Consider the following 14,559-nt stretch of genomic DNA (forward strand, 5'->3'; position numbering starts at 1 on the left):
CCCGAACCACACTTCCCAGCGGCCCTGCTGGCCTTCTGCGCCTGCGCGCCCGTCGCGAGGCAGGGAGGAGGAGGGAGGCCGAATCCCGCGCTCTCCGGCAGCCGCGCCTCGCCTCGCCTCGCCTCTCTCGGACCATGGAGGGGGTCGTGGCGGCGGCGGCGGGCAACGCGGGCGCCGCCAAGGCCGAGGGAGCCGCAGCCGTGCCGCCCCCGCCGCCTGGCTCCCCGCCCGCGCTCACCCCCAATCCCGCCGCCGGCGAAGAGGGCCCGGCGCCTCTGCTCGACGTGGGGGCTCCCGGCTGCTCGGGCTCCCGGCCCCCCGAGTTGGAGCCTGAGCGCGGCCTGGGCCGCCTGCTAGGCCGCTTCGAGTACGAGGACGAGGAGTTGGAAGAAGATGAAGAGTTGGAGGAGGAGGAGGAAGAAGAGGAGGAAGAGATGAGCCACTTCTCGCTGAGGCTGGAGGGGGGCCGGCCGGACTCGGAGGACGAAGAGGAGGTATTTAGAGCCCCCGGCGGACCCGGCCGGGCGGGCCTAGGCGGTCGGGCCCGAGCGCCCCCCAGCGCGCCGCCGCCGCAGCCCTGGGCGCCGGCGTGGACGCCGCCTCTGCCTGCGCGCGGGGCTCGGCGTGTGCTGCGGGCGGGCCCCTGTCCCGGCCCGATTTTCTGCGGACTTATTTTCTGAGGCTCCTGCCTGTCACTTAGGCTCTCCGGGTCCCACTCATTCATTCTGTAAATAATTATTGAGGCTACTGAGTACCAGGCGGGTTAGGCGTCTAGGGTACCGTGCCCCTGGTCTGCAGGAGCTTACGGTCAAACGGGAGAAATAGTCACTTTCTACAGGGTGCTGAGAGGGTGCGGACCTCCCCCACCAGCTCAGTCTGTATTGGAAGGATTTTTTTTTAACGTGGTAGCGTATTCTTCAACAATTTGGGTAATATACCTAGCCAGTCAGAGTTAATGTATTAAGCTTGAACACCAGGCTGGGCGCAGTGGCTCACGCCTGTAATCTTAGCACTTTGGGAGGCTGAGACAGGAGGATCGCTTGAGGCCAGAGGTTCGAGACCATAGCCTGAGTACCACAGCGAGACCCCGGATGTACAAAAATTACAAAAATTTGCTGGGTGGTGGCGCGCGCCTAAGTCCCAGCTACCCGGGAGGCTGAGGCAGGAGGATCGCTTGAGGCCAGGAGTCGGAGATTGCAGTGAACTATGATGACACCACGGCACTCTAGCCCAGGCAACAGAGGGAGACCCTATCTGGGGGTTGGGGGGGGGACCCTGAACACCATTACAGTATCTGGAAAGTTGGCCATTTTGTAATTCATAAAGTAACATGCATCTCATCTGGCAATATGCCATATAGTCAAGAGAATGAGATCCGTTTGAAACGTCAGTTTATATTGTGTTATTGTAACTTGCAGCAGTATTTTGAAGGGTTGGAAATATGTTTCCATGTTGCATTTAACTTACACATTGTTTATAATGAAACTTTGAGATTAGGGTTTAAGAATTGGAAGGCAGGAACTTGTAATTTAAAACTATTTCAATTGCATTTGCAGCGCCTGATTAATCTCTCTGAGCTGACCCCGTACATCTTGTGTTCCATTTGCAAAGGTTACTTAATAGATGCAACTACCATTACAGAATGTCTTCATACCTGTAAGCATACAGTTCACATTTCTGAATATTTTCAATTGTGAAATGTCTTGAAAGCATCCTAATTTCAACATTTCCTTTTTTAACAGTTTGTAAAAGCTGCATTGTAAGACATTTTTACTATAGCAACAGATGTCCCAAATGCAACATAGTAGTACATCAGACACAACCTCTTTATAACATAAGGTAAGAGGAATATATGAGTAACAGTTGTGTTTTAAGTATGCTTTTTCTGAAAGCTTGAAGTTGTTTAGTTGGAGTAAATTCTGGATCTTCCTCAAAATTAGAAGAAAGGGAACTACATATTCTTTTAAGAAATACGTATAGAGCACTTACTATGTACCAGGCACTGTGATACCTACTGGGGACTTAAAAAAAGAGGTACATGCCTCTTTTCTTGAGAATTTTAATTTCATCACTCCACTTAATGAGGCTAGTTTAGATGTGTTTTCAGTATACAGGTAATCAGGATTTTTTTTTTTTAAGCAGTAATACCTGAAACAAATGGCCTCTTTAGTAAAGCCTATCTGTCATAGGTCATTGTTGCATATTAATCACATTTTTCAGTTCATGCTCAGTTTGTTTCTTTCTTTTCTTTTTTTTCTTTTCTTTCTTTTCTTTCTTTCTTTCTTTTTCAGACTATCCTCCATAACTATCAGTTTCTTAAGAGAAGAAAGAAGAAAAGTACTAAAAGTAGATTACTTTCGTTTATTCAAGTATTATTAAGTTTTTACAACCTTCAGAGAAGAGTGCTTTGCAGATGATACACAGAAGTTCAAAATACAGTCTCTGCCCTCAGGTTCACATTCATTCTTATGAAGGGAATAAGATTAATATACACAAAACAATTTAGTGAACCATTCAAGAATCTATGAGTACTTATGATTACATATAATTGCTTGTGGTTCTCACAGGTGAGCTAAATTTTAGGGGTTGTGAGTGCTACCTAAAAATAACTCACCTCTGAGAAAGGCCATATCCACGCCCAAGAGAAAACACAGTTAACTCACTCAGTTAACTTACACAGTTTACCCACTGTACGAAAATATATTTTTCTGAATTCTGAGGTATTCTCCATCCTTTCCTTTTATTAGGTTGGACCGACAGTTACAAGACATAGTGTACAAATTAGTGATCAATCTAGAGGAAAGTAAGTTTCTTTTTTTACGTAGTTGTGAATCCCAGAATCTCTGACTCTACTAGTTACATTTTAAGTGTAATTTAGTCTGTGTTTTATCATTTTTTAGGAGAAAAAAAGCAAATGCATGATTTCTATAAAGAAAGAGGTCTAGAAGTACCTAAACCTGGTAAGTTTGGGTGTATACTGTAATGTATTTATAAAATTAAAGAATACTAGCAATAAAATTTGTGCCTTTTGAGGTTCATTTTGGGGATAACTGATCAATATGTGATCAAAGAAAGAGATTTTGAAGGTAATGCTGTGTTTTAATCCAATTTATTTGTTCATAAGAATTAAGGCGTGTAGGTTCTGGAGCTAGGAGTTTGTTCTTAGCTCTGCCACTTTATTTTAAGGTTAATAGGTATGTTAGGTATAGGACTTCAGCAAATTACTTTAATGTCTGTTTCCTCATCTATAAAATAGTGATAATAATAGCACTTCCATTTTAATATATATGTATATATATATTAAGTGATGCAAGCACTTAAAACAGTGCCTGGCACATAGTAACTGCTCAAACATTTGTTTTTATCATGATGATAATGTCTCAGAATAGAAGTCAGATAGATTTGGGTTTAAATCCTGGTTCTTCCACTTACTATACTACCTGGGTGACCTTAGACAAATTGCCTAATCTCACTAAGTCTCAGTTTCTTTATCAGTTAAAAAAAAAGAAGAGTAGGAGTAATACCTATATCATGGGATTATGGTAAGGATTAAATGAGATGATGCATGTAAAGTGCTAAGCATGAGCTCTGGCACATAGTAGTGCTTATACAGGGTTACCTACAAATATTGCTATTCTCATGAGCGCTCTCTGTGGCCCTGATAAATCAGCCACACATGTCTGTCTTCTGTTGCAAAGTGGTCCCCAGGCTTGCCTTTAATTTTACTGGCTTCGACAGGTTAGCTGATGTTATTAAAGCAAGGGATATAGTGTGCTTTATGATCTTTTAAATAGTTAAGTAGTTTTTTTATTTTTTTATTTAATTTTTTATAGTTTTAATACCTGTATAATTATTTGTTCGAAGATCTCAATTTATGAAGTTTTTATTCTAAATTAACTTTTTTGTTTGGCTATCGAATAGCTGTTCCACAGCCAGTACCTTCGAGCAAAGGAAGATCTAAGAAAGTCCTAGAATCAGTGTTTCGTATTCCACCTGAACTTGATATGTCTTTATTATTGGAGTTCATTGGGTGAGTACCCTAAAAATCTACCTTTTCACCTTAAAATAAAGAACTTTTAAAGTCTCAACAGTTATGAAATCATCCTGAACTCAGGTAAAATCAAAATTTTCTGACATCCTTTTAAAAATTATGAAATACTTAAGACTTAGAATAGTACAGTAACCTCTGATATTCCCATTTTCTGGCTTAAGAAATAAACTATTGCTCATATAACTGAAGCCATTTGCTACCTCTTCTATTCACTCCCCATCCCTCCAAGATTAATAACCACTCTCCTAAAAATAGTATTTGTCATTCCCATACTTTTTTTCATATGGTTCCTGTATGTATATCTATTCCTAATAGAATTGGAATTGTTTTTGCCAATTTAAAAACTTTACATGGTATACCATAAGTGTTTTCCAACTTGCTTTTTTCACTCAACATTGTGTGATTCATCCATGTTGAAATGTGCAGCTCTAGTTCATTCATTTTCACCATTGCCTGGTATTCCATTAAATAAATATATTTTTTCTTTTTTGCTATGAATGTATTTGTACATATCTCCTTGTGTATATGTGAGATAGTTCTCTAAAGTTGTAGATTTGCTGAGTCTTAGGATATGTTCCTCTTCAACTTTAGTTGGTTTTGCCAAATCGTTTTCCAAAGTAGTTAGGTATCTTTCTAATTCAAATTCATACACTGTAGCATATGGTGTTCTCCATTATAGTGCATCTTTGTTAAACAGACTACTGTGGTCACAGAGTTGGCAGGTACAGACTGTAGTTTTCAAATACTTACATCACAGAATAAACTAATGAATAATAAACTTTCTTTTCATGGAAAAACCTAGATTTCCCAGTTTGTGTTACTGATGACTACTTTACTCTTCAATCATTTCCTCCTTATAACTCTGTCAACATCATTTATTTAGTATCTATCTTGTGCTATGTAGTATTTCTCTCTTTATATATATTCTTCTTGTATTCTCAACTGGTATTAAGAACCTGAAAGAGACAGGAAACCTTTCTTATGCCTCCAAAAGCCCATAGTAGTGGTTGATGATAATGAAATAAAGATCCCTTTGGAGAAATTGGAAGAAACCATGTAATTCCAAAACTTAATTCAGCAGTTTTTTGTTATTAAAGAGTGTGTTACAATTTAAATATTCATAATGGAATTGGTTAAATAACAGTATATCCATACATGAATATGTGCTAATATAGTAATGCATGTGCCAACGTGGAACAATCTCCAAGATATGTTAAATGGAAAAAGTAAGGTGCAGAAGAGCAAGGCACACGTACCATGTTCCCACTTTTGTTTTTTGAAAAGAGGGTGGTGGAAACTATGTGCATATACATATGTTTTTTTATGGGCACAGACCATTCCTGAAAGGACATATAAGAGAATATTAATGGTGGTTGTTCCTAGGAAAGGGCACTGGAGTTTGAATCTAGGATGGGAAAAAGTCTTACTTTTCATTATGTTAGAATTTTTACACGTGACCATGTGACTTGCAATGGCTAGTTAATTAAAATTTGAAAATTGAGAGGAATTTATATTTCTAAAAAAATTACTTTGGGGAAATGTTACATTTTCCATTAATGTACAATGGGAACTTGGAATTAGTTTTTTCTACCTTTTTGGAAAAGTGGCATATTGTAATGCAAGGATGGCAAATACGTGGTGGGTGTGCCACCATTTCCTCTTTCTTTACTCACCACAAAAATCAATAATTAATCATGGCAGGCTTTCCTAATGAGTGAGACTTGACCATAGTGTTCAAGGCAGTCATTACCAGTTACCAAAGTTAAGTTATTAACACGTTCCCTGCTGTAGACGAACAAAGCCTGACTTTGAAATAAGATACTCTGGATTTAAGTCCTAGCTCTGCTGTTTTCTAGCTTTGTAACCTTGAACAGACCATTTTTTGTTTACTCATAAGATGTATATTGACGTCCTACTATGTACCAACACAACACTATACTACGTCCTGGGAATACAGTTTGAATAAGTCAGTGTGGTCCTCGTCCTCATGAACTTTCAATTTTAACTTCTTAGAACTTCAGCTTCCATATCTGTAAAATGAAAACATTGAACCTTAGACATTATTGATTATGGTGGGTATTCTGTCTACCTTATAATACAGCCATTTTTATGTTTTTATTTTTATTTCCTCCCAATTCCTTAGGCAAAACCTTTATATGTTTTTAAATGGGTAAGGGGAGAGAAGCTTCTAGTGGCAAGGAGTCCTTTTGAAGTCACCAGTTCCTAGGGTTAAATCCCCAAGTTCTCAAAATACAGAAAAGCTTTTGTGATGCCACAAAAGTCAGAGTACTGGGGGTAACCCGTGGGAAGCTCTTTCATAACAGGAAAAGGGGCAGATGAGTTTTAGCCTGATGCAAATACAAGGACAGACTTGTTCCAGCTGTTGACCCTGCTTGAATTAGAGAAGAAAAAGCACTGAGGTAGGTTCAGCCTGTGCACAATAATTTTTCAGCCACTGGAATATGAAATTAGATTTCCTGCCTAGATTGGGTATGGATGTTTTATGACCTTAAGGTAGTCTCTTATCCTTTTTGTTCTATAGTTTCTATATGTAAAGTATATTATAAGGAGATAGCTGGGCACAGTGGTGTGCACCTATAGTCCTAGTTACTTGGGAGGCTGAGGCAGGAGGATTGCTTGAGCCCAGGAATTCAAGTCCAGCCTGGGCAACATAGCAAGACCCTGTCTCTAAAAAAAAAAAAAATTATAAAAAGAAATGAGACAGGCAATATGGTGCATAAAAAGAGCATAGTTTTTGAAAAGTCTAACTCAAAGGGTATAACCCTTAGGATGTAACTTCTCTGATCTGATCATCAGTTTTTGTATTTCTAAACTTGAGGTTGTAATAGCAACTCACAGGATTGTTGTAAAACAATATGATATTTGTAACATGTCTAAACTGTTATCAATATGTGAATATCAAAGTAATGCAAGGTCATTCAAAAATAAAGGTTAAAGTGATCCATGGTGCTCTAATATGTACATTTGCACACTGAAGAAAATGGACTCACATGAGTGTGATATGGTAAAAATTTTTTGCAATTTAAGCTCAGTGGTGTTTAGTAAACCAAGGAAGCAGTATCCCACTGTATGCTGCCTCCTTAGTCCAACTAGAATATTGTGTTCAGCTCTGGGTACCACATTTTAAGAGAGATGTTGGTAAACTGAAGTATAATAGTTAAGGTTAGAAAACGTTATATGGTAGTGGAAGGAACAAAAATATTTTGTCCAAAAAAAAAAAAAGCAATAAGTCCCTCAATTCAGTTTTAAATCTTTAGAAGGTTACCACATATAAGAAAAATTGGTCTGATTAACAATACCAGAAGGCAGAACTATGACTTATAGGTATAAGATACATACAAGCAAGTAATTTCTAACAACATTGCTCACAAAGAGAATGAGCTGACTTGTCAATTAAGAAGCTCTCTCAGCTGGGCGCCGTGGCTCACTCTTGTAATCCTAGCACTCTGGGAGGCCGAGGCGGGAGGATCGTTTGAGTTCAGGAGTTCGAGACCCCCGTCTCTGCTGAAAATAGAAAAAAATTAGCTGGACAACTAAAAATATATACAGAAAAAAAATTAGCTGGGCATGGTGGCGCATGCTGTAGTCCCAGCTACTTGGGAGGCTGAGGCAGAAGGATTGCTTGAGCCCAGGAGCTTGAGGTTGCTGTGAGCTGGGCTGATGCCACGGCACTCTAGCTCGGGCAACAGAGCAAGACTCTGTCTCAAAAAAAAAAGAAGCTCTCTTTAAATATTCAGGCAGAAGTCAGATGTCTATTCACCATATATTCTGCAGATAAAGATCGTTATTGTAATGAATGGGATGTTTTATTTTATAACTCTATGTTATAATCTTAGAATTATATTTATGTGTATATTTAATATTTATGTATATTTTGCATTTATAAATATAATTTATTCTATGCTATATTTGTAATATGTAATTTATAGTTATATGCTTATATAAATTATATATTTATAGTGCCTATATTATATAGCTCTATATTTTTATTATAAAGAATACTCTGGAAATGATGCCATTATAATCTTATCTGTTCTTCACAAAATGATAAGGAAAAAAGAAGATGGGCTTTGATAGTAGGTATACCTGAGTTTGAATTCTAGCTTTATCACTTAATAGCTCTGTGTGACCTGCAGTAAGTTATTAAACCACTTTGAGCTTAATTTTCCTCATCTGCAGAATAGGGATACCAATACCTGATCTGCAGGGTATTGTGAGGAGTAAATGAAAAACATGCATAATATGTGAAGACCTAATAGAATGTCTGGTACATGGTAGATTTTCAACAAAAGTTAGTGTCCCTTGTCTCCCTCATGACTTAAAAGTAATTGATTTAAATTTAATCAGTAAATCTCTTTAAGCTTCCCGGTGAAAGGCAAACTGAGTAAAATTATGCCCAGGTAATTATGATGCTAGGAAAGCAATAGGAAGTATAGCAGCCTTCTTGTAAGAAATTTTATCTTGTAAAGGGAAAAAAAATCACATTAATTATGATTTGAAGACAAACAAAAATATATATACTTTAAGCTGGAAAATATTAAAATTCTAAATAGGGGATAAATCTAAATATTAAGAATATACTTTTTTCCTGGGGATCTATTGTATAACGTGGCGACCACAGTTAATAATAATGTATTGTATAACTTGAAAATTGCTAAGAGTAGATCGTAAATGTTCTTATTACAAAAAAATAAGTATATGAGGTGATGGATATGTTAATTTGCTTGATTTAGTTATTTCTTTAATCATTTCACAATGTATACATATTATATCAAATATCCTGTTGTACTCTATAAATATATACAACTTTTATTTGTCAGTTATACCTTAATAAAGCTGAAGAAAATACATAAACCCTGATATGTTCTGCATCAAAAAAAAAAAGAATATACTTTTCACTTCTGAAATTAAGTATCAAAGTAGTGTAAAATACTGGGTAAAGCTGCCTTTGCCTTACCACTAGGTGGCAGAAACAGTTACATTTATTTATTTCATAAAGGTTTAGGTATGAATTGATGTTTCTCAAATATTTATATTTATGTTATTTTTATGTTGTTTTATGATTAAACGTGTAGTTTAAAGTATTAAATATTGATTAATTTTGCTCTCATTTTTCAGTGCTAATGAAGGCACGGGACATTTTAAGGTATTTTACTTTTATTTTTCATTCATTTCACAAGAGGACTCTGTAGTACACAAGTTTGAGTCAGATTAGCAACCAAATGGAGATTGTCTTCAATTACAATAAAAATATTTTATAAATAAAAGTTATTTAGATATGAAGCACATTTAATAATACTCATAATAGGTTTATGAGGAAAAGTTATTAAGTAGGGATTTGTTATTCAGAACAGTGGTTTGAGGAAAATTAAGTGAATACTTTTTAAAACTCTAAAACCAAATGCTGTGTTAATTTGATCATAAAAAATATTTCAAAGCATTTTTTGCATAGTTGGCATTTAGAGTTAAATATGAGCTTAAAATTTTATTTGCATGTAACATTTTTGACTCAAATTAACCTGTCCTAACTTGTTACTTCAATTGTTCAGTAAGAATGAACTCCTTTGTAGCATATTTAAGTTCAAAGTTGTTTTAAAGGCTCCAAAATCACAGGGGCCATTGTATATAGCGTTGCTATTGCTACTATACTATGAGTCATTCAGGAAAAGGTAACTTAAAAGTAATAAATCAGGCTTTATAGGTGGAATTGTGAATATATAAGGAATAGGTAACTTTGATGTGTTTAGATTTTCAGTGACTTTGTCAAAGTCTCTACTAAAACTTGGGTGAACTATACCTGGTTGGATAGAGTGTACTGTTTTGCTTTGTGAGCACACTAGCTTAGAGATGTGAATTAAAGCATAGGAATAAATAGATACTTCTCTGGATTAAACATATTATACATGTTTCTCTGAGATCAGTGTGATGGAGGGAATGCAGAGTTAAGTCCTCATGATTTTTGGTAACTTTTGAACCTCGTCTAAGTAAAATGTCAAGCTAATGGTGATTTAACTTGAGGAAATTGTTTCAGAGCAGTGTGGTGGGTGGGAGAGTGGCAGATAAGTTTCTGTACAGTTCAAGCATGGGATTACATGCTGTTAGTGTTCGCTGAAGACATCTGTCCAATGAACTGTGGTAGCCAGACAGGCCAAAAACCTCATGAGGAAAGAACTAGAGAATGAATGGAAATATTAGACTACTGTTGCTGCAAAAGCACATGTGCACCTAGAATATTTATATATTAGTAGTTCTGATTTTCACATATCAAAAAGTCTGTGATGACAATACCATCTGTGAAGTGTTCTTTCCAAAACAAATGTGAAGGTGATCATGCTTCTAGATTTAATTACTAATTTATAGGAAATACGAGGTATAAAGGAACATGTTAAATGACACTGTGGGAATATAATAAGCCAAATTAAGATAGTGGAAAACTACATGGCAACCAATTCTGTTTCTTCAGCAAATAAATTAAAAAGGAAAGAGGTGAAGAAGGAGCCTATCGATGGGACCTGTTGATTAAAATAGTTCAAGGGACATATAAATTAATTGCAATGTATGAAGCTTATTTGGATTTGATTTGAAAAATAAACTGTGAAAACAAAGGAAACACTATAAAATTTTTTGAGATAAAAACTCCAAATTGGAAACAACCCAAATATACATTAACTGATGAATGGATAAATAAAATTGTATTTTCATTAAAAACATTATGCTAAGTGGAAGAAGCCAGCCACAAAAGGCCGTCCATTTATTATATGATTCCATTTATGTGAAGCAGGGAAATCCGTAGAAACATAAAGTAGATTAATGGTTGCCAGAGGTTGGGAGAGAGATGAAATGGGGATTGACTTTTAATTGGTGTACAGGTTTCTTTTTGGGGTGCTGAAAATGTTCTGAAATTAGATAATGGTGATGGTTGCACAACTTTGTAAATATACTAAAATTCATTGAATTGTACACTTTTAAAGGGTAAATTTAGTAGCGTGTAAATTATATCTCAACATAGTTGTTAATTTTTTTTTTAATGACTAAGCCAAGCTGGACATGGTGTGGTGTGTCTATAGTCCCAGCTACTGGGGAGGCTAAGGTTGGAGGATTGCTTGAGCCCAGGATTTCAAGTCCAGCCTGGGCAACATGGCAAGACCCCGTCTCTCAAAAAAAAAAGGGGAGGGGGGAACCTAAGCTAATAGAAACTTTGAATAGGAGCATTGTCTGTAATTTGCTTGGTGTAAATATTTCGGGAATACAAAAATGTAACTGGTAGATAATATATATATGTTAGAATTTTAATTTGAGTCCGTCACTGATTATTTATTCACTCATTCATTCATTTAGAGACAGGGTCTCGCTCTATCACCCAGGCTGGAGTGCAGTGGTACAATCATAGCTCACTGTAGTCTCAAACTCCTGGGCTCAAGTAGCTGTGACTATAGGCATGTACCACCATGCCTGGCTAATTTTTAAATTTTTTGCATAGGCAGAATCTCACTATGTTGCCCACGCTAGTCTCGAACTGCTGGGCTCAAGTGATCCTCCCTCATTGGCCTTCCAAAGTTCTGGGATTAGAGTTGTAAGCCACTGTGCCTGGCCTTCACTCTTTCTTAAAATGCTGTTTTTAAACTTTTATGTATTTGTGAGTTCAAATTAAACCCTGCTCACTAGAATGATGCCCAGTTGTTAAACTTTTCACCGTGTAGACCTGTGGCATGAAACTTAAAAGTTCTATTTGCTACATTTAACTTAAAAATGTTTCACAAAGTGGTAATAATATAGTCCAAAATCATTTTCCTAGGAGTCTTTTTTTTTTTTTAACATTTTACTATGGAAAAATTTTGACATACTGAAAAGTAGACAGAATGAACTTCCATGTATCCATCATCAACTTTACCAATTGCTAACTAATGGCCAATTTTATTTCTTCTATTCTTCATCTACTTACCTCTCTTCTGGTATTATTTTGAAACAAATCACCAGCAGTATCCTACTTTATCTGTAAATAATTCAGTATTCTTAAAGGATGAGTCTCTTTTTTTTTTAATGACCATGTACGGTATATTAAAAAGTCACTAAATGGCAGCCTCATGAAAGATAAAAATAAGTTGGCAGAACTATTCTGGACTAAAGGAGATTATTACAGAGGCATGATAACCGAAAGTAATGTGTGATCCTTCTTTAGATTCTAGGTTGAAATAAGAACAATTTATATAGGACATTGTTAGAACAATTGGAGAAATTTGGACTTACTTAGATAGTTATTAATACATTGTATTAATGTTAAATTTCCTGAATACTTCTATAAGTTTCCTGATAATTATATAGTAGTTATGTAGGAGAATTCCTTATTCTGAGAAAATACTGCTGATATATTTCAGGTAAAATATTTCATTGTCTGTAACTGTCAAGTTGTCCAAGAAGAAACGCATACACATATATACCCATACATAGGAAGAGATAAAGCAAATATGGTGATATATTAACAGTCGGTAAACTAAGTAAAGGGCATCAGAGTGTTCATTATACTATTCTTACAAATACTTTGTAAGTTTGTCATTTTTCAAAAGATTGGGGTGGGGAATGAAAAAACTGAATAATTTCTTACTATCAAATGTTTGGTTAGTGTTCAGAATTTTAATCATCTCAATTGTAGGGCACTTAAAAAATGTATCTGATCAGCCATGGAATGGTGTGGGTTTTATTTTTTTTTTTAACACTTTAAGTCAGGATCCAAATAAAGTTCACACATTGCTATTTGTTGATCTTTAAATTTCTTTTCTTTTTTTTTTTATAATTCATTGTTGACAAAACAGAATCACTTGTCTTGTAGTTTCCTACAAATTGAGTTTTGATGTTGCATCTCTGAAATAATTTAGTATATTTTTTGGTCTTCTCCCTTGGTCACAAACTGGTATTTAAATATAAGTGTTGGTCAGAGAGGTTTGATTGGGGGGAGCAAGAATACATCATAAGTGATGGTGTTTTCATTCATCAGGAGGCATATAATGTCTTTGTCTGTGTCTCTTTGTAATGTTAGCAGCCGTTGCTGCTCAGTTGTCTAAGTCTGATTTACTAGAAGTTGAAAAATGATGCTATCAGTCCTTCTTTTATTATATAAAATAGTTCTATAAAGAGAAACTTCTCTTTGTCTATTTGGTTACCCATTGGTATGGTTCATGTATTGTACCAGTGGTACGTTAAAAGCAGGATAAATGCTGATTCTTTCTGTTTATTTATCAAGTTCAAAATAATGATTTGGTTCACTAGCATACTCCAGTCGTGGTCAACTAGGTTGTTTTCTTTTTTTTTCTACTTTGTTATGTGGATTTAAACACAATGTGTAATCCATTTCAGTTACTATTTTTATTGATGTTCAAATCATCCTATCTTATCATAGTCTATGATAGTTGCCTGGCTAGACTATGACAAGATATGATATGCTATAATAAGATGGAAGATAAGATATTCCAGGCTTATCTTGTATATCTCTTGCCCCAGATATGGAATCAGTCATTTTTTCAAGGGGTCCTAGTTCCTTTTGGTGGTCATTGGTATTTCAAAATCATAATGTGGTTTGCCTTGCTACTGGGTTAATCACTGTTTCTAGGCCTTTTCACTTGATAGAGGTAGAAATATTTTTCAAGGTAAAATATATCATGTGTTGATATTATCATTTTATTGAAAATTAATTAAAAAATCTCTCTACAGATCTTAGACTAGCTTAGCTTTAACGTTCTTGTCAAATTAACCTTTTGTGTTATAGATGGCAGGAAAGATTCCTGTACTTAATTTCAAAGAAGTTGGGATCTGGAAATTTTTTTTCTGTTTATTTGCATATAATAGGAGGCTATTAGATATCATGGAAAAAAATAAGTTGGCCATCTAGCTGAGAACTGATTTTGTAGCCTTAATAAAAAAAAAAAAAAGTCTTCTACAAAACTGGGTCCGAATTATATGGGGGAAAAACACCCTGTTACTTTGTGAGTATGAATTATGAAGACTCAGGTTAACCATGTGAGAAACCTAGTTTTGAAAGCCAAGACAAATTCTTTTTTTTTTACATATTGACATACCTTATAATTCTGTTTTGGGTGATTTAAGACTTACATTATTGGTAATGTTGGCTAGATTGGATTAATTTAAGAAACGGTTGCAGTGAGGTACCCACCAAAAATTTAGGAATGAGGGAAATTGAATTATCTCCTGCTAATATACCTGAAGCCTGCCATTGAGATGGTAAACTCCAGGAACTGATTTTCAGAAATTCACTGGCAAGCAGGTAGGCAGGCAGGCAGGCAGGCAGGCATCTGCTTAGTTTATCCAAAACAGCAGCTTCTCAAGGCTCCCGATGGGATTCTCATGCTGATCAGGCAGTGCCACTTGCAGTGAGGTACCTTCCCTGGGCCTCCAATGGGACACTGCTCTGTTTCCTCATTAGTGAGATTGCCTTCCTTTGTGAGGTATTCATTCCTATACCCACATTAAAAGAA

General features: G+C 36.3%; 1 protein-coding gene across 1 annotated transcript in view; it reads left to right on the top strand.

Annotated features, from left to right (window-relative positions):
* The first annotated feature begins 17 nt into the window (after positions 1-17).
* The window catches only part of PCGF6 (polycomb group ring finger 6), a 28,154-nt gene continuing 13,612 nt past the window's right edge, over positions 18-14,559 (top strand). Inside the window, exons 1-7 of the mRNA XM_045568481.1 lie at positions 18-494; positions 1,557-1,656; positions 1,743-1,839; positions 2,748-2,803; positions 2,901-2,960; positions 3,922-4,030; positions 9,191-9,218. Of these exons, the coding sequence (XP_045424437.1) occupies positions 135-494; positions 1,557-1,656; positions 1,743-1,839; positions 2,748-2,803; positions 2,901-2,960; positions 3,922-4,030; positions 9,191-9,218 (810 nt within the window). The 5' untranslated portion in view covers positions 18-134. The remainder of the gene's footprint in view (positions 495-1,556; positions 1,657-1,742; positions 1,840-2,747; positions 2,804-2,900; positions 2,961-3,921; positions 4,031-9,190; positions 9,219-14,559) is intronic.

Source organism: Lemur catta, chromosome 14 (genome assembly GCF_020740605.2).
Source record: "Lemur catta isolate mLemCat1 chromosome 14, mLemCat1.pri, whole genome shotgun sequence".
In the NCBI taxonomy this organism is placed as follows: domain Eukaryota; kingdom Metazoa; phylum Chordata; class Mammalia; order Primates; family Lemuridae; genus Lemur; species Lemur catta.